We start from the raw sequence: 25584 nt of genomic DNA, 5'->3' as shown, positions 1-25584 counted from the left end.
GGGCCTTGGATACCCCCAGTTAGCATGGCCACTTGTGACATATTTGTTTTTTGAGGCTCAGAAACGGGTGGCCAAAGAAAGGAGCCCCTTGTCATCCAGACTTGGTCAGACCCCTTCTGAAGAGAAGCAAGGGGAAGGCTGCACAAGGCCCTACGAGTTCCTGATTCTGTCCCAGTGCCATGCAGTCTTTTGCTGATGGACAGGAGAGGATAGAGTTGCACAGTCAAGGCTGCATGGTGGGTGGAGGAGAGGACATCACAGCCACTTCCGGCATCACAGAGAGTAGTTGTGTGAGCAGAGAGACTGGTCACCCCTCCCTTTCCGAGCTCAGGCAAGAGGATGAATGAAAAAGCCCATCTAGTCAGGGTGACAGCATCGTACGATCCTAGTGGTTTCCCACGATCCACACACACCTGAGCTCAATGAGAATGGGGCCTTAGTAAGAGTCACTTTTCCTGCAGAAATCTAGAGTCTTCAGCACAAAAGGACTGCTCTGTGTGTATCCCCCGGCGTCTGATCATCTCCCTGACCACTGAGGGAGCCAAGGGTTGTGTCCTGACCAACTGACAGGCCTGAGGCAAGTCTCTTGACTGCTTGAGGTCTCAGACTCCAAATCTGAAAAATCTGGAAGACTAGCTCGGCGCTCTCTGGGGAACCCACTGAGGATAATAACCAAAATTCATATCATACTTTAAGGCTTAGAAAGCTTTTCACATTTTCTCATTTGGCCCTTATTTTGCTATGAAGTAGAAATGATCCCCAGAGCACAGATGAAGAGACCAAGACACAAAGACATGCACAACTTCCTTGAAGTATCTGTGTGGATGCCTTCTGGTTGCCCACCTGCTATTATTTCCAGTACATCATACTCCCAGCTCAGAGATTCTATAATTCAGCTTTTTTATGGGTTTGTGCTGCAGACCATGTGTGTGTTCCCCAAATTCGCACATTGGCACATAATCCCCGATGTGCTGGTCTTGGGGAGATAAGTGGGTCATGAGGGTGGAGCCCTCCAGAGTGAGATTAGCACCCTTCTGAGAGAGACCCCAGGTGGCAGCCTCTATGTGGGGACTGTTTATGTCATGAAGGGCTGGATAAGGTTTGCTTCTATCACCTACATTGTCTTCCTTAGTCAGCTTTAAAGAATAACATGTGGTGGTGTGAGAGAGAGTAGCTTCAGAGGGTGCCAGGTTTCTGACTTGGGTACCTGGGAGGTGAGTTAGGGCTTTCCCTTCAGGGGCTATTGGGGAAGGCAGGGAAAGCAGGCTCCAGTGGGAGGAGGCTGAGTTTGCTGAGCTGATCTGGATGCTGGGCTTCGGGTGCCCGTGTGGAGCTCGAATGAGAGCAGGTGTGCACATGGGGATGTGTGAAGCTTGGGCACAGAGCTGTGGCAATCAGAGGCATGGGGGTGAAGGAGATGACGGAAAGCAGGAGCCAAGCAGGAGTCTTCCTCCCATCCTCCACAGCAGGGGCCATCAGTGTGATGTCGGAGGAGCAAAGGAGAGTCTCTACAGCGTTTGTTAAGGTGGAGTTACAGTGAAGAATGGTCCCATGGGAAAGCGACATGTGCACTCACAGGCACACACATTGTTCTATGATCAAATAAGTTCGGGGGAATCTGCCTATTTAGAGAATATCAAAGGCTGACAAGCTCTGCAGAAAAGAACCATTGCATCTTTGATAACTCAGCTCTCCCCATGAGCCAGCTGTAGTCAGAGGTTATTCCAGAATCTGAATGTCTTGGGGTGAAGGAAAAGACACAGAGCAAGGACAGTGCCCAACTCTTTATTGGTCAGATGAAACCATTGTGGCTCAACAATTGATTCTAAGTTCACAGCTGGCTACAGATACACGAGGGTCATGGTTGCCACCTAGTCCCTTGACTCAGTCTAAGAAAATTCCAGTTGATACAGCAGAATGAAAGCTGGTGCCATACTTTTCAAAATCGACTCATCATAGTGGTTCTAGAACAGCATTGTCTTTGACCTTGAATTTGCATTCTGGCTCTGTCATTTCTTAGTTGTATAATCTCGGACAAATCAGCTAACTTCTATGAGCCTCTGTTTTTTTCATCTGCAAAGGGGGCTATAACAGTAACTGTTTAATAGGATTATAATTAGATGTGACTGTTAACCTAAAAATAAAAGGCCAAAGTGAGAGGCAGTAAGAGTTTATGTGAGATCTGAAAGAACAGCTACTCGTAAAGCACTGATACAGGCAGAAATCCAGACAGTGTTCTGATTAGGAGGTGAAGGCAAGGGGCATTTATGAGAAAGGCAAGGGGAGCTTTCACATGAAAGAAGGAAGGACTTTCCATAGCTGCAGATAAGCCAACACCGTGATGCAATTTCTAGGGAATGCTTTTCAGTTTCAGTGGGTGGTCATGCTGTCCTCCTGGTTGTCACAGCAGACAGATATTTGGAATGCAATGTTGCTTCAGGCCCAGTCCAAAGATTATATTGCCCAGTTTTAACATTCCAAAGGTTTAAGGAGTAAGACCAGCTAGGCAGTTCCTCTGGGATGGCAGCTCCGGCTCCATTTTAAAGTGGTTCCCTTTTTGTTATCTTTTACATTACTCTTAAGAAACGGAAGCTTTGAGGGGGGACCTGCTTGGAACTGCACAGCTAACAGAGATAAGGCTGGGGCTGCAACCCAGATCTTTGGGCTCTAAATCTGGGGTTTCCTCCATTAACCCAATCATGTCTACCAGGATCCTTTGACTTGGGCCTTAGGGTTTACCTCCAACAATACCCTGGCATAAGGACAGCCCAACTTCCAAGATGCAGAAGGCTGGGGATGGTGGCCCAATCAAACGGGAGACTAGAGATCTTCTGGAAGGCAGCCAGAGGGAGGGTGGGCAGGGGGTGGAGTAGCTTAACAGACATTCCTAAGTCTCAGTCCTAGAAAACTTTTAAAAATACTGATTCTGAGATTGTACACCAGTCTCAGTCTACCTGAATAGCAAGTTGGGGTGATGAGGCAGACCAACTCATCTTTGAACAGATCCACAGGCAATTCTGAGGTGCCGCCTGAATCAAGAAGCTCTGTCCTTTTCTGGGCAAAGAAATCATGCCCAGATCATCCAAGAGTCCACGGTGCTTACAGATCAGTGCCTGAACCCACCTGCTCTTTGAGTTTTCCTGTGTTTCATAGAATCCAATGTAGGTATATTTGGGTGGGTCGTGGGAGCAAGCTTCTAAAAAGCCACAGGGGAAGAATTGTATCTCCGAGTGTGAAGAGGGCGGGCCCAGCTTCGCTTCCTCCTTCTCCTCCTCCTATGGACTTCCTGTCGTCACAGCGTGATGACATTTATTCCCCCTCACTTCTCCCTTTACACACACAGTCTCAGACATCCTTGTTGCCAACCTTGCCGCAGCCACCTTCTAGGATAAGCACCAATTCTGCCTAAAGGACTGAGGAAAAGCACCTGCAAAAGGTAAGATTGGTGACATTTTAACCTGGGTTGAGAGTGGAGACCTGAACCATACAACGTGGGAGAAGTTATCTACTCAGGAGTCTCCACACACTTCTCTAGTCACCCTAAAGTCGCCTGCTTCTGTTTCACAAATATTGTGCAAGAGGGTAAAAGGTCAGCACAATCCTAGTAACCCTCAGGAGGCAATCTGGCCAGGAAGACTTTTAATGAACCGGGTTCTCACTATCTGATACCACTTTGGGTCAGGGCATTCCTATGCTTAAACTGCCTCTGAACTTGTATTTCTGAGTGTGCTCATTTCTGATGCCTGGAGCCTTCTGTGAGAGATGGAGTTGAGGAGGTTTTTGTTTATGCTCTGGTCTTTCAAAGACAGGTCTTATGATTTTCAGGTGAGGAGAGAACCAGTTCTAAATGGCCAGGGCCATTCAGAAAGTCACCTGGGAGAGCAGGTCTTCTGTATGCGAGAAAATTTAAAAAGTTAGTGACTTCCTTTAGAGCCACTAAAGAAAAGGATTGCTACAAATCACGACACCCAGCCCAGCCAAGAGCACAGGATGTGCTCAGTACCTGTGTTTCACGTGCTGAAAGGTAGACATTTCTAAGGGCTACTTAGATCAGTTGTTCTCAGATGGCAGGGAGGGCATTGGGATCCTCAGAGTTCCACCAAATAAGCTTATTCTTGGTGTACAAACCATGAATATGAATAAATATGACTTGCACCAGCCAATGAAATATAATATGGAAAGGGTTCCTAACTTATGCCCTGTAACTAAAGATCAGGTCTCAAGGACACAGAAAGTCACAACCAAGCTTTGGTCCTGGCTTTCTATGACTGTCATACTGGCTGGGGGTCGGGTCACGATGGGAACTCTAGATCAGACCCTTCTCCTTCCAGGACCTGTGAGAATTTCTCCTGGAGGGGACAGGAAAGTTCCCTAGGACCACAACCAACTATGTAACAGTGGGGGATGGGAATTCAGCCAAGGGATCCAGGTCCCCAAAGCTCCTCAGGGCCTATTGAACCTTGAATTTAACAATAAAAACAAGCCTTAAAAATAAATAAAGTCATTTAATAATCAGGAGTTAAGCACCTTCTGGGGCCAGACATTGTGCTGTGGAAGATGCTGGTGGGGAGGGGGCTGGGTGGCAAGATAGGAAGCTATTTGGCCAGCAAACCGTCCCGCCCTTCAGGAACTCCCATGAGCTAAGTGATGTGAGACATGTATGCAAGTGCTTCAGAAAAACGTTGAGCAAAAGCAGAATCTTAGCTGCTGGCTAATGAAGAAGTTTCGCTTTCTCAATTTCCACCAGAATATGCACTGTTTTGAAATTGTGGTTGAATTGGAGCAGAGGCTGAGCTAAAACTTGATTTCCTGTGGTGTTTCCTGTGTGGGCGGTTAAGAATATCTAGCCTTTAAATGAGGGGACCTTTCTACCCCTGACAAGGAATGATTCAAAGCCCATCTCTTCACAACTACCACCACCTAAGGGACTCAGCTTTGACAAATGATGAGAGTTGCCACCTGGGAAGATCAGACTCTATGGTCTTAAGTTTCTGTGTCCTCAGTTTGACCTGTTACTGCTCAGAAGGCTCCAGACTTCCTCCCAGTGGCTGTGCATTGTGCTCAGTGCTGGGGGCCGAGGATAACGGATGTGGTCATCCAATTCAGGGCATGCATAGAGCCTAGCGTGGAGGACAGACACAAATACAACACACAAACACAACACAATGTCTTCTACAATAAGTGGGAGAGTGTGCACCAAACGTGGGCATTCAGGAGTGTGCCAAAGGCTCCCTGGGAGAGGAGGTAACTGCTTGAGCTCATTTTCAAAGAAGTATGAGTTTGCTGTGGAGACTGGGGTAATGGCATTCCAGACAGAAGACAGTGTACGCAAACTCAGAGACGTGTGAGCCCCCAGGTGCGTTAGAAAGGAGAGCAAGCAAGACTCAAATAGAACCAGCCATGGTTGCAGGACCACAGGAAGTGAAACTCCCTTTCTTACTTGGTTCTAGAGTCCCAGCTCCTGAAGGTGGAAAGCAAGCTCACTAAGCTGGTGGTTCCTTAGCCTGGCCTTGGAGGGGGCCACACCTGAGACATCCACAGGGCAGAACTGAGGGGATGTGAACTGAAATGAGGGTGAAGAGGCACCTATTTTCCTCCTCGACCTAGATTGTGGGCTCTAGTAGAGTGAAGGATAGGGCTTTGTGCAAGGTTACGACTTCTCTCCCTTTCTCCCTCTCTCTCGGCTTCTGTGAGAATGCTGCAGCTTCAGGAAATGCTGTGTTGATTCTGTTACAGTGGTTTGGTTTATGTTCCTATATTAGTCAGTCCACAGTACTTCCCATACCATGTGAGCATTGGATGTAGGCAGACCACTCTGGGCCTAGACACTGGGCACTTGCTCTCAGGGAGCTCCAGGACCAAGCTGCCACTGCAGGTGCAGAGCGCTGAAGCAAAGTCACCTGTGGAAACTAGTCAGCTATGTGCAGAGTGGGACTCTGGGGCGGCTGCTGGGTCACAGGAACAGAGGATGGTGGCCAGAGCTTGGGTGGTCAGCGTGGGTGGACTGTGGGAAAGAGGGAGATGATGTGTTTCTAAAGTCATAGGGTGGGCACTCAGAGCAGAGGCCACGCGTCCCTGTGTCAAGACACAGAGGCGAGGCCACTCTTCCTTCCCCATTTCTCAAGCACACCACGGACTTCCTAACCAAGCAGTAGCATTAATATATCATATGCATTGGCCAAGAATTGTGGTAAAGAAAAGATGCCACCGGGATACGTTTCTAGAATCATTTAAAATAAGAGTGTTGTATTCCAAGGGTTAGAGTTGCTCTTTAAAGAGAACTTGGAGATTGTTTCCGTTCAAATAATGCAACTCATAGCGAGAGCCCAATACATATTAGCTATTATAATATTCCAGTTGACTTTTCAGTTAAGGTGACGTGTCCAAAGTCATAAAATTGCTTAACTATTTAGAATATTTCCTAATTTTCTGTGGAATGCCCTTTCCTTCACATTACACTATACTCCCTCTTCTTATGGACTTCCTATTAAAGAGCATCACTAGACCATGTTCCTTGTTCACATAAAGAAATTTCCTGTGCATCTTAACCTAAGCCAAATAAAAATATAATTCAGTTACAAACCCAACTGATCTGAAATCCATTTATTTAATGTGTTTAATATCATATATTTAATATATATTTAATTTGTCAAACTTTGGTTTGATATTCCCCCTCTCAACTACTTGAGGAATAATGGGGAGAAAGGATTTTGACAACTTGCATCTTTTGAAAGTTGTTCAAGTAAATGTGGGCTCATGGCTTAACATTCATTCTATATCAGGAGTAAATAGAGGCATTAAAGAATTGTCCCACCCTGACTGGCGTAGCTCAGTGGATTGAGCGCAGGCTGTGAACCAAAGCATCGCAGGTTCGATTCCCAGTCAGGGCACATGCCTGGGTTGCAGGCCATGACCCCCAGCAACTGCACATTGATGTTTCTCTCTCTCTCTCTTTCTCCCTCCCTTCCCTCTCTAAAAATAAATAAATAAAATATTAAAAAAAAGAATTGTTCCATGGTGCCCTGGACTGTGTGGCTCCATTGGTTGGGCATCATACAGTAGACCAAAGGGTCATGTGTTCGATTCCCAGTCAGGGCACCTGCCTGGGTTGCAAGTTTGGCCTCTGGTAGGGCAACCAGTGGATGTTTCTCTCTCACATTAGTGTTTCTCTGTCCCTCTCTTTCTCCCTTCCCTTCTGTCTCTCTCAAAAATGAAAACAATAAGCTTGTCCTCAGTAGTCCTCGGTAGGATTATTAATCATCATCATCATCATCATCCCACAGTTTGTTCTTCTAAAAGGTTCTCTGATAGAATCTCAGTCCTTTATACTACCAGAGACTTAGGTTGTCATGATTTTGAGGTCAGAATCCCTTAGATCCTTTATTCATATTCAATTCTTAAACTTTTTATTTTGACAAAAGTTCATAGTTACAGAAAAATTGTAAAAATAGTACCAAGAATTTCCGAACTCCCTTGACCCAGATTTCCCAAATATTCACATTTCACCACACTTCCTTCACCTTTCCCTGGCTGTCCTGGTGGGCTTTCCTGGTGGGCTGTCTCCTTCCCTCTAAGTCTCTGGGTGTGTTTTTTCCACAAACAAAAACATTCTCTCACACATCCGCTTTACAGGGATCAAAACCAAGAAACCAACACACTGATATGGTACTATTAACCGTCTACAGATTTTATTCAGAGCCCACCAACTGCCCCTTTAATATTCTCTATAGAAAAAGGACATGGCTGGTCACGTGTTGTTTTTGACTGCCGCGTCTCTTTCGTTTCCTTTTATCTGCAATAGTTCCTGAGTCTTTCTTGGTATTTCATGACATTGATATCCTTGCAGAGTACAAGCACCTTATCTTCTAGAATGTTCATCTATTTGGGTTTGTCTGATGCTCCTTCATGTCTGGATTCTGGTTAGTCAAACTTTTTATGGAAATACCACCAGGGTGGCTTTTCTTATCCCAGGGAGAGCCTTGCCCACACCAGGCACAGCCTGTGCACACCATAGACAGGCCTCGCAGACAGGAACCTTCTACCACAAAGTTCTCTGTATTTTTAGGGTGAGGAAAGAGAACCTCTGGTCAACTGACTGTGTAGCAGCAGTAACCGTTCCTGATTTAGAGTGGCCTTGTTGTAAAGTCTACTGGCTCTGTAACAGCAGACTGGCCTTGTCTGAAGATCCCAGTTTCAGCTCAGTCTCTAGGGGCACTGATAATTTTCTGCTGAGCTCTTGTCTCGCTAAGCTTCCAAATGTTAGGAAATGAACCTCCAAAGTCATCTGGATTTGTCTATGTTCATTTTTTCTCTTCTCTTTGCTTCTTCTTTCATTCTTTCTTCTATGAATCACCAAAACCCCTCCCCTGAGAAGAGTACTGAAGGGAGAAAATTCCACCAGGCCACAATGTCAGGGAGGCATAAGCTGATGGTCTCATTCCATTGACAAGCGATAGAGAGAGGAGAGAAAACACATACAAGTTCATGGTTTTGTCACATTTTAGCATCACCTCTCCTCCTACAAATGCTTAGTACCCCCTGGAAGAGACACACATGCATAACCCCTGCCCTCCCCAACCCCTCAGCCCCTGCTCACAGGGGCTCCTCCTGGGGGCTCAGCACTTCATGGTGAGTAAGCTGAATCGGGAAGCAGGAGGCACAAAACCAGAAGGCGGGGCAGTAGAGGGAGCGTGGGCTTTAGGGCTGAACCACCTTGGCCTGTGCCCTGCCTTTGCTGGTCATTGGCTGCTTGATTTTGTGCCAGTCCGAACCTTGGGTTTCCTGTTTGCAAAGTGGGGCTATTGACAGCTAAGCTGCGCAGTTGATGTGAGGGTTATAAATAAGATATGTTTATGAAGAACTCAGCATTTTTCTGGGCTCAGTGAACTCTATCATCTATCTAAACTTATTCTGATGGGAGGGCCTTAATTTGGGGGCTCTCATGAACAACAGATGTTTTTCCTATTTAGGAAAAAGCTTTTCTTAATCAAGCCCCCGCTATCCTTCCCTAACAAACCAAAGACCTCCATAGGCTCTGTGTAGGAAGGGACAGGAAGCCGGTGATTACATGGCTGAATACCATGGTCTCTATATACATTGGCAAATAGATCTGTATATCAAGAGAAATGTATGTAGAGAACTGTCTGGAAAGATATTCACCCAACATACCCATGGTTATCGCTGGGAGGTGGGGTTTCAGATTTTATGCTTTCTTCTTCTTCTTCCTTAATTGTGTGAATTTTTATGTAAAGGACACACAAAACTTTTTCAAAAGGAGTTCACAAAAAATGAAACAAGCGAAGGATTATAAAATATGCCCCCGACATATTTTATTCCTGAAAATCTAGCAGGAAACTGTGTCACCCTTAGACATGAAGAGGTAAGGAAGCCCTGAACTTGATCTTGTAGTCACTGTTGACCGAACTAAGCACTCTGATGCTGAGCCATTCAGGAAATACTACCCCATTTAACCCTCAGCACACCCTTCGAGCTACACATGGATATCGCTATTTTAAAGATAAGGAAACCGCGCAAGTTAGAGAGGTTACGCAACTAACCAAGGCTTCTGGTATGTAGCACTGCTGGAGTTCAACCTAGATCTGATTCATTCCATCACTTGTGCTTATCAGACTGTGTTCCATGGAACAGCATGTTCCCGAGCGGTAATCTTCACTACAGGAATAGGTTTGTATAACTATATAAGGAGACCTTCTCTTAGAGACCCACATGTAATGACTTCCTCAGAAGTCATTCATTTAAAACACTGTGTATTGTTTTATGGGTTATTTTTATGTTACCCCACGTACTTCCAAAATTGTTTGAACACAGATTCTTCTAACTCCCTATTGTTTGTTTGTTTGTATTAACATCTCATAAATATAACAGTCTGTATAAACAACCTGCTGTCTCACTTTGAGTCCAGACTGGTCTCTAAGTTCACATCAGATAAGGCTGGAGATCAGCGACTGAAAGTTTCTTGAAGCTTCTGTCCAACCTTAGCCAGAGCTAAACTGGATTAAATTCAAGACTAGATTAGATGCAGCTGCACGTATTGGTCAAAGAAAAGCGAGGGATTGAACTAGAAATCCACAAGACACCTGCCCAAGCTCTTTGTTTGGAGGAAACTAAAGAGCAACTTCATCTGTGGCCTCCACGTTGAGCTGTGGGAGGTGGCCACAGCTGACTGCATTTCGAGCACAGATTTTTCCTGGAAGCTGATGTCAGGGGATTTCTTTACAGAGCCATGAGTCATGGGACTGGGCGTGCCAGCTTTGACTGTGGAGAGTGTCGGAGGTTCCAGGAGCCGTGGAAGGGGTTGGCAGGGGCAAAGCTGTAGGAGCTCCATAACTGACCAGTCACAGTGAAGGAAGGGAAGAGGGGAAAAGGCGGGCATTCTCTCTGGATTTACATGAAAACTGGGGCCATCATCGCATGTGGTAATAGTAGTGATAATCTTCACCAAATGGGCAGCTTTTCTCCTTCAATTTGGAGTGAGTCTGAGTAAGTGGAAAATCAGGGAAGGAGAAGGAAGAGGTTCTCCTTTCTGTCTGTGAAGGAAAGAATCAGTGGGGATATTCCCAGGTTTGTGGGCACCTTCTTAGTTGGGACTCTGTGGACAAGGAGGTTATGAGGACCTGAAGCAGTTGTCCCAGGACCCCAGGCTGTTGGGAAGGAGGTGACCCCAGGAGGCACATGGCCCTGTTCCTTCTGCATTAGTTCTTTGCCCGTGTCCAGAAGGTTAGTGTCTTCGCAGAACAGACCTCAAGCTAGAGGCTCCTGGCTCTGCAATGTCATAGTCTCTCCGCATACCAGATTATTTAGAGTCAATGAGCAAAATTCCAGTCATTTGTTCACTCAACAATCTCCTTCTTCTTCTTCTTCTTTTTTTTTTAGAGTAATCAGGTACTGTGTTAGGCTTTGAGGGTTCAAAGGTAAATAAACTAGCTTCTACCCTCAGAGCTCACATTCCAGTGATGGGAGAGGTAATTACACAGCAAAGAGCTCAGTGCAAAGATGCAGAGGCACAGTGTTACAGTCATGAAGATCAGGTGAAATCAGAGAAGGCTTCCTGGAAAAGTGACCATGCTTGACCTGAGTTTTGGGATGGTTACATAGCTAACCAAATTAAGGGGTCAGAGGGAGAGAAAGCAGAAAATTCCAGGAAAGCTCACGAGCAAGGTAAGGGAGGAGGCACAATGATAAGTATGTAATGTTGCACGTTAGATCTCAAGGTGTAAGACAGGGACTGCTGTCATGAGTTTGGAGAGATGGACAGGTGCAAATCAGGAAGGGCCTTTTGACACAGGTGCGCATGCCTAAAACAGCCCTACAGTCAAGGGAACAAACAGTCATCGTTCCCCAAAGGATATTTGTGGTCTTTTGTGACCCCATTCTCCTGCCCTCCCTCCCTCCCCGCCTAACGGCGCCTCCCCACTCTTCTTCATGCCCACCCCGAAGCAGTGATTCGTCAGCTTTCCACTGCTAAAGGTGTTAGTTTTCACTTTCTAAAATGTTATGTAATTGGATCATAGAGTATGTATGTTTTGTCTAGTTTCTTTCACTCATCATAATGAATTTTGAGACTCATCTACGCTGTAGCATGTGTCAACAGTTCACTTTTTTATTCCCAAGTAGTGTACCATTATATAGTTATATCACTGTTTATTTATCCACTCACCTGTTGATGGACGTTTGGGTTCCTTCCAGGTCTTGGCCATTACAAATAAAGCTGCTGTAAACATTTCTTTACAAGTCCTGTATAGACATATATATTTTTACTTTTATTGGGTACATGCCTTGGAGTACGATGGCTAGATCATGGCACAAGTGTTACGTTTCACTTTTTTACAAACCTGGCAAACTGTTTTGCAAAGTGGATAAACCCTTCTCCACTCTCCCCAAGAGTGTAGGAGACTTGCACATTCTCGTCAACACTTGGTGTGGTCAGTCTTTCTTTCATTTTAGTCATGCTAAGAGGTGGGCAATGGCGACTCATTGTGGTTTTAATCGACATTTCCTTGATGACTACTGAAGTAAAGTATTTTTTTTGCTTACTTACTTGCTACCTGTGTATCTTCTTTGGTGAAGCATCTGTTCAGATCTTTTGCCTATTTTTAAATGGGAATTGTTTGCTTTCTTGTCATTGAGTTTTGAGAGCTGTCTGATGTTCTGTGACTTGCAAGCCATCATTGTATACTTTGTACATTTTTTGGTTGTTTTAGGTAAGAGACTTTCCCTGGTTTTAGCTTCTCATGGTCAACCACAGCCTGCAAATATGAAATGGAAAATTCTAGAAATAAACAGTTCATAAGTTTCAAAATGTGCGCCATTGCCCTGGCTGGTGTGGCTCAGTAGATTGAGAGCCAGACTGTGAACCAAAGGGTCGCTGGTTGGATTTCCAGTGAGGGCACACACCTGGATTGCAGGCCAGGTCACCAGTAGGGGGCACACGAGAGGCAATCACACATTGATGTTTCTCTCGCTCTCTCCTTCCCGTCCCCTCTCTCTAAAAATAAATAAATAAAATCTTTTTAAAAAGTAGTTCAAAAAATAAAATAAAATGCATGCCATTCTCGTGGTGATGAACTCTTGCCTGAGATGTGACTTATCCCTTTGCCCAGGGTATTCACACTGTATATGCTACCTGCCCCTTAGTCTGTTAGTAGATCAGCTGCCACAGCATCATAGTGCTTGTGTTTAAGTGACTGTAACACTGCGTCACAAGACCTACGTCATCCGCCTCTCTACGTTTTCTCACATGTGCACTGTGTCATCTCATAGCCTCGCAGGAAGGAAAAGGGTGCAGACAGTACAATGGAGGTATTTTCAGAGAGAGAGAGGCCATTTTAACAGTACTTTTATTACAGTATATTGTTGTCATTGTTCTATTTTAGTATGTTATTGTTGTTAGTCTCTTACTGTGCCCAATTTTAAGTTAAACTTCACCATAGACATATGTATATAGAAAAAACACAGCATAGATAGGGCTCGGTATTATCTGGGGTTTCAGGCATCCACTGGGGTTCTTAGAACACAACCCCTGAGGGTAAGGGGGGGCAACTATGTATCCAAATACACCAGTAATCTACTTAACTGTATTTTAGCTTGGTTAAAGTAATGATGAGGGATTAAGAATAATTTTGAGGGTCAAGGCAAGAAGGAAAGAAAAAGAAGGACAAAGTAAAGGGAAAGGAAAACAGGAGGAAACAGATGTGAGTATTTGGCCGGCTCGATGGAGGAGAGCAGTTGGTCATGGAACGGAGGAGGCTGCTCAGACTCAGCCATGGCCCAACAAGCCACGCCTCGAGGCTGAGTTGTGGATGCTTAATGCCACAAAGAGCCCACCATGGATTGTACAAGCAACCTGCGCACCAGAAAAGGCATAGCTCTGACGGGGAAAGAAACCCAACTAACTGATTTTCTGTTTTACATATCAGTCTCATGTGTAGTTTTAAAATATGAGTCACTCTGTGAACCCCCGTACCTCTGAGAGAAATTAAAAATTGTGTATCTGGATCTCTAGAACTGAGGACCAGACTTTGGATCCTGGTGTTCTTCCTCATCAAGAACAGAATCCATTTTTTAAAAATTCAAGTTCTCAATGCCCTCTCCTTTCCTTTCTCCATTGGCAAGTTGTCGGCCATGTTCGCTCTGCTGTAAGACTGGTGCCTTCTTCTAGAGGCAGCTCAGTCATGGCTGCCCCTCCCCTAGCACTGAGCACAAAAAACTCTGTAAATGTGTGTTCAGTGAAAGAAGACCTGAGGCATAAGTATGTCCCTGCACTTCTATGGGGAGAGGTTTGTAGACCACATGTAGGTTGTCGGTGCGTCTCAGGGCACTTTAAGGTCAAGGCACTGGCCATGTCCACAACTGATGGACCAGCCTGCCCCTGCCCCTGTGGCTGCCTTCCAGAGTAGGTGCCAGGCCCCAGTCCCTGAGCACTGGCTTGGGGTGCGTCACTGTGACTCCCCCTCCCCCAAGAAGGGCTCTAGTGCTTACTGCTGGAGTGCTTAATTCAATGTTAAGCATCTTTGGCTGGCATCCTAGATGAGCCCACTGGTACCTCAGTTCAGAGACTATGAGTACAGGGAGTTTGGGGAAACTTCCCGGAGAAGAGTCACAGCTCAAAGCCAAGGTAATGCTAGAGATCCCTGAACCCTGAACATGTGCGCCCTCTGAACCACCTTGCAGAACCAGGTCACATATCCTCTATTTCCTTCTACTTTTTAGCGCAAGAATACCCCAGAATGGGCATGAGTACTTTGAAATTGCTGAAGTATGTCCTGTTTTTCTTCAACTTGCTCTTTTGGGTAAGTAAGTCTCTTCTGAATGTGACTGAGCTCACCTTCCCCCAGGTTAGCTCTACTTTTCTCCTTTCACTGAAGAGCATTGTATGAAGTGAATTCATGCATGCTTGCATTGCGGGCAGTCTTCCCAGCCTAAGAAGAAGGGAATAATGTTTGCCTCCCCTTTTCACATCCTGCCACAGTATAACCTTGCAAAATTGAAAGGTACCAGGGCAATTATTTATGGGGATACTGCTTCTCACTCTATGGGAACTGTAGGCAATTACGGCTCACAGCTGACATCTATGGGTAAGAAACCTGAGACTTGAAACTCTGTTTGTTGGGCACCTCTCTCTTCCTAGCTTTTATGTGCCCCCTGGATGTCTCGGGAGAGTAGCTGGTTGAAAGACAAGCCACATTTTCTAGGGACGTTTTACCGTACCTAATCTAGCAATTGAATTTCAGATATAGGATGAGTTGGTACTCATGTTTCTATGCAAATGTTCTTAGAAGTTGGCTCCTCCAGTTTCCTGCCCAGCAAGATGAACTTCTGAAACAGGGCACGCCCCTGCCCTCATCTGCAGTTGTGGTTTCCAAAGGCAAGGCCACGTGGAAGCAGCTGAGGTCAAGGAGTAGGGATCTGAAGCATGGAAATAGGATGCTCCTCACGGGCGGGGGCTTCCCCTCGTATCTGATATGGGTGGGATGAGGCATGAGGGACATGACGGGAGGACGCTGGGGTCACCCCTTTTCTAGGAGTGTGGGGAAGGCTGGGTAGAGAGGGTGTCCAGCAGAGTCCTGAGATAACCAATGGGGAAAAGTGATTCTGACCTCAAGGAAGCGAGAATACGAGAGGTTGAAGGACCACGCTTTACATTGCAATGTTGTGTGGTTCTTCCCTTCAGTTCTGTGGCTGCTGCATTCTGAGCTTTGGGATATACTTCCTGGTCCACAACAAATTTGGGGTACTCTTCCATAATGTGCCCTCCCTCACGCTGGGCAATGTGCTTATCATCGTGGGCTCCATTATCATGGTGGTTGCTTTCCTGGGCTGCATGGGCTCCATCAAGGAGAACAAGTGCCTGCTTATGTCGGTGAGTTTCTCGCAGACGTGGTGCCCTCTGGAGGGCCTGGGGGAGGGGCGGGGCATAAAGGCTGAAGGCCCAGGCAAGATGTGTTTCGGCAGCTCACCTGTGGGCACAGGGAAATCAGAGGAACGTAGGACTGGCATCTGCCTAAATCCCCCTCACATTAATCGACATTTTCAGAATCCCAGAGTCACTAACTAATGGAAAATCTAGTCTCTAGAGTCTTCTGAGTGCTGTGTCCCTCCTAAAGTGGCAGGGGTTGCTTCCCTGTCTCATATCTGCACGAGATACAACACTGTGTGACTGACCGGATTTGGGCGAGGGTCTAGGCTGCAGCCAGAGGTCTAAAGTGAGGGAAGCCAGAGCTTTTCGGTTGTCCCGCTCTGCTACCTGTCCTGAGGAGCACCTGGAAGCTCAGGTTGTGCCTCTAAGCTCTATGAAGGAAGAGCCCCTCGTTTCTCTAGTTGGCCCAGCAGAGAGCTTGGTATAGGTCACTAATGGCCTTGGTTCTTCCTTAAGTCATTTGGTTAATGTTCTTCCCCTTATGGGTCAACTCAGTCTGAGAGCTGAGATAGAATGAGAAAGTCCCTCTTCTCAGATAGCTCCCAGACTAATGGCAGAAGGTGGAGGATGGCAGGCGTGAGGAAAAGGTTTTAATTCACATTAGGGCAAAAAGGCAAAGGAGAGGGAATAAGTGAGAATGTGTTTTCTGTTGTGTGTGATTAACATACAGGGACTAGGCATCTAAAGGTGGAGATAAATATGAACTAGAACCATCACTTGAGGTTCTAATGCATATTCTCCCCATCTGCCCAACTTACCGTGCTCGTGCAGAAAGGACCAGGCCCCAAACTCGAAAGGCACTTGTCTTTTGCGCAATTGTTTTGGTAGGCTGATGGCCAAATCATTTCCTTGATCCAACAAATGGAATTGCATATACATGATACACATGGAGTCCAGTAGACACGTGGGGAGAAAAAACCCAAAGTTAGAAGACAGCTGGTCTACCCTCTAGAGCCTTGGGGTCCAGCTGCAGGAAAAGAATACTTATTCCTCATCAGACAAGAGAAGGCTCCCGGAGGCCCAAGCAGGCAGCAGCGAGCACCTGCTGCACTTGGGCAGAGATGTAACTGGATGCTCCCAGGATGCAGCGGGAATGGGGGAGGGCCTGGGACCCCTGCTGTGAGCATGTCTCTGCTTTGCCCCCAGTTCTTTGTCCTGCTGCTGATCATCCTCCTTGCTGAGGTGACCTTGGCCATCCTGCTCTTCGTGTATGAACAGAACGTAAGTTATACAGGACACAACTCATTGTCCTACTGTGGAGAATGGGGAGCAGGCCATGGACAATGGGGCATAAAACAGGTCTCACAATTAGAGGTAGAAGCGAAGTAGAAGGATAGAGGGAAGAGATGAATCACAATTAGGGAGGTAAACCTTTATGAAGGATGTTGCATTTCTGTGATTCTTTGAAGAATAAGTGGGAAGAACAGTAAAAGCAAGTTTATTTTACTTTTTTCCTATTTACTTTTCTCCATGTATCTGGCAATACAGAATGTATCTGTCCTGGTACCTGAAGGAGCCCAGGCTTCGACTGTCCCTTTTTCTCCTTTGTGAAACCAGAGTTCTGGAAGCCCAAGAGACCACCGTGGGCTTCTTCCCATGATGTCATCTCACCCTTAGCACTTCTACCTCTAAAGGAAAATGTCCAGAATGTCCCTCCTTCCCTTCCTTAGCTCTGATGAAACCATTTGGAAGGGAGGAGCAAATGGGACCACTCATCTATATTAGAAATTCCTTGTTCCTTGAACTCACCTGCTTTCTCCGATGTCTCCTCTGCTGGCCTGCGCCCTGTGCAGCTGGATCGCTCTGTGACTGAGGGTCTGAGCGACAGCATCCAGCGATATCACACGGACAACAGCACCAGGCAGGCATGGGACTTCATCCAGAAATATGTGAGTACAGGTGGGAGAGATTCTCCCCAGCTCAACCCTCACTTAATTTTCCAACCTCTGTCCCTGGCAGCTCAAAGGGACTTCCTTTCCTGAAAGTTTCAGAGTCTAAAGTCACCGGCCCCCAGGTCCAGAATACACCCAGCTATCACAAACAAGAGAGACAGGAACTGGTGTGATTGGCACCATGTTGCCTATGTTCCCTGTCATCCTTCACCAAATTAGATAGGCTCATTGTTGAAGCCCTACTAAGGAAGACCTAAACATGTCACCTAGAATAGTTTGTGTGTTTTCCAAAATTTTTCTGAAAACAGAAACTATGGAATACAAGGAATCTCTTGAATTCCTGAGTAGCCCAAACCCTGTTTGCTACCTAGCTCCCCAGACCCCCATACCTCATGCCTCCTCCCCACCCACAGACATATACATGACTCTGCATCCCTGTCTCGTGTGTTTGGGGATAAAGCAAGATCAGGGGACCAGCCTGGCACTGGCAGAGTCCATGCCACACACAACACTGCTGTGCCATATGGAGCCACCTGGGGCCCTGCTGTGCCTTTCAGTATGGAGAAGACACAGCACAGGAAGTAGAGCCAGACCAGGACTGGGTGGCCTTGGGACAGTCACCCAACCCCTCGGAATCCCTGATTCTTTATTTTCCAATTCAGTTTGGAAGACTTTTTACTATAGAGTTTTCCAATTCAGTTTGGAAGACTTTTTACCTATCTAAAAATAAATAGACTAATAGCAAAGTGGATCCCTAGGTACTTATCACTCAGCTTCAACAGTTAATATTTTGCCAATGTGTCAGCTAATCCCGTGTCAGTTTTTTTTTTTTTGCTAGCATGTAATAAAGTAAATACTAGATGTTATGTCATCTTGCCCACTAAATATAATAACCTCTTTTTTTAAGGAGACAATATTTTAGAGCAGTTTTAGGTTTATAACAGAACAGAGAGAGGTACGGAGACTTCCCATACACCCCCTGCCCCCACACACATGCAGTCTCCCCCTTATCAATATCATTCATCAGAACAATTCCTTTTTTTTACCAAGGATCAAGCTACATTTACACATAATTATCACCCAAAGTCTATAGTTTATATTAGAGTTCTCTCTCAGCGTTGTATATTCTATGGGTTTGGACAAATGTATGACATGTATCCATCATTATAAATTATACAAAATAGTTTCATTGCCCTAAGAATCCTCTGTGCTCTGCCTGTTTATTCCCATCCTTGTCAACCAGTGAACTTTTCACTATCTCCATAGTTTTGCCTTATTCAGAATGTCATATAGTTGGAATCATATAGTATGTAGCCTTTTTAAACTGGCTTCTTTCACTTGGTAATAATATACATTCAAGGTTCCTCCATGTCTGCCCATGGCTTGATAGTTTATTTCCTTTTAGCTCTGAATACTATTCCATTGTCTAGATATACCACAGCTTATTTATCCATTCACCTGTGTGTTGCTTCCAAGTTTTGGCAAGTATGAGTAAAGCCGCTATAAACAATCATGAGCAATTTTTTTTGTGTGGGTGTAAGTTTTCAACTCCGTTGGATAAACACCAAGGAGCATGATTGCTGGATCACATGGTAAGAATATGTTTAGTTTATAGAAGTCTCCCAAAGTGTCTGTACCATTTTGCATTCTTATCAACAATGTGTTAAAGTTCCTCTTGCTTCACATCCTCACTAGCACTTATGTCAGGGTTCCAGATTTTGACCATTCTCATAGGAGAGTAGTGATATTGCATTGTTTTAATTTGCAAATCCCAGGTGACAAAGATATTGAAAATCTTTTCATATACTTATGTGCCATCTGTGGGTGATTTTGGTGGGGTGTCTGTTAAGGTCTCTGGCTCACTGTATAATCAGTTTGTGTTCTTACTGTTGAGTTTCCAGAGGGTTTTTTTGTGTGTGTGTAATAGTCATTTTTCACTTTCTCCCAGTTGGTGGCTTGTTTTCTGATTCTCTTGATACTGGCTTTTGCAGATCAGAAGTTTTTAATTTTAATGAAGTTCAACTTGTCATTTATCTCTTTCATGAATCGTGTCTTTGGTGTTGTTTCTAAAAATGTATCTCCATAACCAAGTCATCTAGGTCTTCTCCTATATTATCTTCTAGGAGTTTTATAGTTTTTTGTACATTTAGGTCTACAATTCATCTTGAATTAATTTCTGAGAGGTATGTAAGGTCCCTGTTTAGATTCTTCTTCTTCTTTTTAACTTGTGATTGTCTGGTTGTTCTGGCACCATTTGTTGATGATACTATCTTTTTCCATTGTATTGCCTTTGCTCCTTTGTCAAAGATTGGTTCACTATATATATGTGTGTATATTTCCGGGCTCTCTGTTCTGCTCCATTGATCTGTTTGTCTATTCCTTTGCCCATACCATACTGTCACAATACCTGTAGCTTTAGAGTAGATTTTAGGTTGGGTAACATTAGTTCTCCAGCTTTGTTCTTTTCCTTTAATAATGTGTTGGTTCTCCTAGGTCTTGTGTCTCTCTATATAAACTTTAGAATCAGTTGGTCAACATCTATACAAAACTTACTGGGATTTTGATTGGGATTGCATTGAATCTATAGATCAAGATGTGAAGAACTGACATCTTCAAAATATTGACATCTTCCTATCCATGAACATGGGATATCTCTCCATTTACTTAGGTTTTTTTTTTTTATTTTGTTTATCAGAGTGCTGTAGTTTTCTTCATATAGATCTTGTGCATATTTTGTTAGATTCACACCTAAGCATTTTATTTCAGTGGGGGGTACCAATCTATTGTGTTTTTAAGGTCAAATTCTACTTATTCATTGTTGGTATACAGGAAAGCAATTGAATTTTACATATTAACCATGTATCCTATAACCTTGCTACAATTTCTTATTAGTTCCAGGAGTTTTATGTTGATTCTTTTGAATTTTATTCATAGATGATCATATCACCTGTGAACAAAACCAGTTTTATGTTTTCCTTCCGATATGTATACTTTCCTTTTTCTTGCCTTGTTTCATTAACAAGGACTTCAGGGTGGTGTTTAAAAGAAGTGCCTTGTACCTGATCTTAATGCAAAGCTTCAAGTTTTCACCATTAAAAATGATGCTAACTGTTGGCTTTTTGTAGATTGTTCTTTTAAGCAAATTCCCTTCCATTACAACTGTAAAGGTTTTTTTTCTTGAATTATGAATGGGTGTTGGGTTTTGTCAAGTGCTTTTTCTGCATCTATTGATATAATTGTGTGATTTTTCTGTTTTAGTCTTTTGATGCAACAGATTACATTAATTGATTTTCCAATGTTGAACCAGTCTTGGTTCAATTTTATTGTGATGAGAACACTTAACATGAGATCTACCTTAACATTTTTTTAACAATTCATTCTTTTTGACTATAGGTACAATGTTGTACAGATGATCTGTAGAGGTTATTTATTTTTAAATGTTGAACCAGCCTTTCAAACTTTTTAAAAATTCAATTTATTAATATTTTGTTGAGTTTTTACATCTATATATACAAGAGACATTGGTCTTTAGATTTATTTTCTTGTAATGTCTTTGTCTGATTTTGGTATTGGGGTAAAGATGGCCTCATTAAATGAGTAAAGAAGTATTTTCTCTGCTTTTATCCTCTGAAAGAGATTGCACACAATTGGTATAATTTTTTCATAAAATGTTTGGTAAAATTTGTCAGAGAATCTGTCTGGGCCGGGTTCTTTCTGGTTTGGAAGGTTATATATTATTGATTCTATTTCTTTAATAGATGTAACCCTATTTAAATACTCTATTTCTTCTTGTATGAGTTTGGCAGATTGTGTTTTACAAGGAATTGGCCCATTTCATCTAGGTTATCAAATTTTTGAGCATAGAGTTGTTCATTGTATTTCTTTATCATCCTTTTAATTTGATCAGTTGTGTTGTCCTCTCTTTCATTCTGATGTAGTCATTTGTGTCTTCTCTTTTTTTCTTATTTGGCCTAGCAAGAAGCTGATCAATTTACTGATTTTTTTTCAAAGAACCACCTTTTGGTTTTGTTTACTTTATTGATCTCTTGTTTTTAATATCGTGGATTTCTGCTGTAATTCTTGTTATTTCTTTTCTTCTACTTTAGATTTAATTTGCTCTTCTTTTTCTAGTTTCCTAAAGTGGACTTAGATGATTGATTTTAGGTGTTTCTTCTTTTCTAATATTTTCATTTGGTGTGATAAATTTCTTTCTAGCACTGCTTTTGCTGGATCCCACAAATTTTTTAATTTGTATTTTCATTTTCATTTACTCAAAATATTTTTAAATTTCTCCTGAAATTTCTTTTTTGACCATGTGTTCTTTAGAAGAATGTTGTTTAGATTTCATGTAAAATCTAAAATTTTTAAATAATTTCTTAATATCACAAATAAATGGTCTACAATTAAATTACTTTAAAACAATTGTATTCGAACATCAATAAAAATAGTAGTATGATCAGTTAAAAAATTGCTTTAAAATTTGTTTTAATTGGTTTCTACAAATCAATATCCAAACAGGGTCCACTTGTTATAGTTATATGTTATGTCTCTCTACATGTTTTAAAATTTATAATAGTATCCATCTTTGTTCATGCTATGTACTTGTGAAAGACATTAGGTTGAATGTTCTATAGAATTCCCCACATTCTGGGTCTGGGTGGTTGCTTCCTCTAGGCATTTTACTCTCAGAGAGTCTTTATCTCCATACTTGTGAATCTGGAAGCTTGATGCAGGTTCCATTTGTGATAAGATACAATAGGAAATTGCTGATATTTCCTCCTACATCATGCAAGCAGGCAGATAGATATCTGATTGCCCTCCCTGCTGTGATCTTAAGACTGGGTAGTGGGTCTAGGTGTGGTCAGCCTGATCCCTCCATGATAAAGTCCTCTTTACAGATCAGAAGAAATTCAGGTCAAATTCTTTTGATCTGTAAAGTGGGAATAAACTAAACATACCCAGTCTACTTTAGGGAGTCTTTGTGAGTGAAACAGTATAACAGGTTTGAAAGCACTTTGTTCTCAGGAGCTATAGTTGTCAGCCCAATTCTGGGTTTTCTGCTATACAGTAATGTGAGGGGCCCATCTTTCCTAAGATGCATAGTTTTCATTCTGTTGAATTTCTAATAACCACATTTTTTTTGGCTTTCAGCTGGACTGTTGTGGTATAAATGGCACGAAAAATTGGCCAAATGGCCCGCCACCTTCTTGCCCTACAGGTCCACAAGTTGAGGTAATTTTTTTTGCAACTTTTCTGTTATTGGCCTCTGTAATTGGATGTTTAATGACCATAGACACTCCAGTCATATAGGACCCATCCTCCCAGCCAGAAACAGGGAACCTTGAACAAAATATAGACCAGGGAGACAACCTGGGTAACTAGACAAATCAGGAGAAAAAAGCACAAACAACAAGGTCATTTAGACTAGAGATATCATTAAGACCATTGCTGCCCTTAAACTATTACATTTGAGGGGGAAAGATTATGTGATAGTGGCAAAGGGTTATGTCTAGATTTTTCTTGAACAAGAAGCAGGTCTTTGTGGTTGAAAGTGAAATCTGTAAGGTTGAGGTTGAAAAGTGTCTCCTGCAACCTGTTTCTCTGTCCTCCTTCCTTGGAGTTGGCAGGATCTGGCCCTTTAGTGAAATAAATGCTAAGTGAAGGAGCAAGGATTTGGGGGAGAGAGAGTTGGTGGAACTGGGGAAACAACCTGCCCACATAATGTGGACTTCCAGACCAGGCCCAGAGAAGAGTCAAAGGCATCTTCCAACTTGGCTAACTCCTTAAGGTCCTGTTACCCCATGTTACCCACTCTTGCAGTTGTTTGGAAATCTCTGAAATTTTGTAGGTGTCTGAAGAAAGAATAGGACACCTACCAACCAGCAACTGCCCTGGAGCTTAATACAAACTACCTTCCCCAATAAGCCTCTCAATAAAGTTGATAATATAGGTGTATCATTTGTACATATAATTTGTTCTAGGGTTGCTATAAGAAAGCAACAGTGTGGTTCCAGTCCAACTTCCTGTATATCGGCATCGTCACTATCTGCGTATGTGTGATCCAGGTAAGAGCTTAACTGTGGGACTAGTTTAAGGGTTAAATGATTTAAGTCATATGGGGTTTTAGAAGAGTACCAGTTACATAATACGTGCTCAATAATGTGAGCTCCCCAGTCAAGTAGTAAACAATGTCATTACCAGTTGAAGGCATAGAGAATATAATGCTGGTCACTTTATCCTTAAGAGAAAAGCTTGTGATGTACAAAAAAATTCCACTGGGAAAAATGGCTTTGTATGCTAAGCAGGAATTGGTGATGAAAATTATAATCAAGTTCCTTGTTTCTCTGCTTAGTTTGACGTATCAGGAATCAACTGTGGGTAGTTTTGTGTTCTTTTTCATAATGTGATATTGCTAATATTTTTATACCCAAGTGTTTGGGATATAGCATAGATTACCTAATACTTAATCGAGGAGCTCAGAAAAAAAAATTTGTCTGCTTGGAAACCAAGGAGGCCTGGAGCATGGGCAGAGATGAATCACTGCCTGAAGTGTTGACTTGTACAGAATGTGCCTGTACCAGCAGCAGGGCTTCTGAAGCCTTCTCAAGGATTTCTTAAGGAGATGTATCAATACTTTATACTCCACTGTCTTGCCATCATCACTCCCACTTGTCTCCCCACTGCCATTTGAAAGCTAAAAAAGACACATCTGAGAAGGAATTGAATGTGATGGCAGGAAGGGTGATTTCAGTGTGATAAATACTTTCTTTTACTTTGGGGCTGATCACAGAGGTTGTGAGAGGGATGACCACTCCTATGAAGATCTCATATTTTCCCTATTTTTTCCTCAGGTGTTGGGGATGTCCTTTGCACTGACTCTGAACTGCCAGATTGATAAAACAAGCCAGGCCCTTGGGCTGTGACCTGTTACTGCCTTTGCTGAAAACACGTGTCTCATCTCTGGAAACCAAAACCACCTATAGCATGAAAGCCTGATGATCACCTTCCAGATTGACATCTTTGTCCCCCCTCTCAACTCTTCCCTGTTTTGGTCCCTGTCTCACACAACCAGAGAAGACGGTGTTGGCCAGGCACTTCCCATCTCAGGAAGCAAGATATCATTCACCCACTGATGGTGGCAGCCGTGTCGCTCAAAGTGGTGACACTAATACCTGAACATTTTTCAGACACGAGAGACCAAGAGAACCTGTGGCACTAATAGCTCACAATCAAAGGATGGGTCTGGGGCTTAAATTTTTGCATCTTCCCGTTGGCAAACAAGTCTCTTGTCTCCGAATCAAGCAAGAGACAAGCTAAAGGGACCTCTGGAGCCTGACCTACTAGATCATTGTCATAACCCTATTTCCTTTTGACTGAGGGTCTTGGCTACAGAAATGATGGAGTACTCCTTCTCCAAACAGTGAGGTTTCATTTCAATCTCTTATTCATTTATTCTGTCTTTCCAGGGGAAACTATCCAATTATTCATATCCTGACTTCAGACAATCTCTTAGCCTCTGACTTTCATAACTGTGGAGGAACTCAGCAGGAGCACTATCTCTCCTGGTTCAGTCGATACTCACATTCAGAAGCGTCATGATGTTATTTCTTTATCACATAAGACTTTTGTAAATGTACTATTTTAGCTCTTTAATAAATAAAACAGCGTATGATCTCTATCACTATGTTCCCATTGCGATATCTCAAACACACATTTCATGACTTAGATGGATCGCCTTGCCAGCAAGGCAGGAATGTTAGTTGTCTATGGCTGATAACAAATTGCCCCAAAAGTTAGTGGCTGAGAACAACAGACATTATCTCACAGTCTCTGTGGGCCATGGATCTGGGAGAAGCTTAGCTGGCTGATCCTGGTCTGCGATCTCTCTTTTGATGACAGTCAACATGTCAGCTGTGGCTACAGTCATTTCAAGGCTCACTCAGAAGGGGGTTCGCTTTCAAGCTCTGCCACATGGCTCTTGGGAGACAACAGTTCTTTGCTGCATGCGTGTTTCCACAGGGCTGCTGTATGACATGACAGCAGGCTTTCCGCATAGCAAGACATTCAAGAGAGAATGTGAAATGCAGCACCCAAAACAAGCCGTAGTCCTTTCACAACCTAATTCAGAAGTGCCATCACTTAGCATAATGTTCTCCAGTTCCATTCACACTGTTGCAAAGGGTAGGAGTTCTTTCTTTCTTTCTGCTGCATAGTATTCCAGTGTGTAAATGTTCCATTGCGTTTTTATCCACTCAT

At 43.5% G+C, this 25584-nt stretch overlaps 1 protein-coding gene across 1 annotated transcript; it reads left to right on the top strand.

The window, feature by feature from the left end:
- Window positions 1-3307: 3307 nt before the first annotated feature.
- Window positions 3308-25006, top strand: CD53 (CD53 molecule). The gene is made up of 8 exons (XM_045817341.1): window positions 3308-3436; window positions 14230-14309; window positions 15191-15379; window positions 16583-16657; window positions 17230-17325; window positions 22480-22560; window positions 23310-23393; window positions 24180-25006. Exons 2-8 carry the CDS (start codon window positions 14247-14249, stop codon window positions 24249-24251), a joined length of 660 nt encoding a protein of 219 aa, XP_045673297.1. The 5' UTR covers window positions 3308-3436; window positions 14230-14246; the 3' UTR covers window positions 24252-25006.
- The last annotated feature ends 578 nt before the right edge of the window (window positions 25007-25584 follow it).

Source organism: Phyllostomus hastatus, unplaced genomic scaffold, assembly GCF_019186645.2.
Source record: "Phyllostomus hastatus isolate PE091 unplaced genomic scaffold, TTU_PhHast_1.1 phas_scaffold_216, whole genome shotgun sequence".
In the NCBI taxonomy this organism is placed as follows: Eukaryota; Metazoa; Chordata; class Mammalia; order Chiroptera; family Phyllostomidae; genus Phyllostomus; species Phyllostomus hastatus.
The sequence above is the reverse complement of the archived record's forward strand: the minus strand, read 5'-3'. Positions and strand labels throughout refer to the sequence as shown.

Bases quoted from the DNA above. Each gene is read 5' to 3' on its own strand.
- CD53 (XM_045817341.1), top strand. From the start codon at position 14,247: ATGGGCATGAGTACTTTGAAATTGCTGAAGTATGTCCTGTTTTTCTTC. The intron at 16,658-17,229 runs GTAAGTTATACA...CGCCCTGTGCAG, and splicing joins TCTTCGTGTATGAACAGAAC to CTGGATCGCTCTGTGACTGA. The intron at 22,561-23,309 runs GTAATTTTTTTT...AATTTGTTCTAG, and splicing joins CTACAGGTCCACAAGTTGAG to GGTTGCTATAAGAAAGCAAC.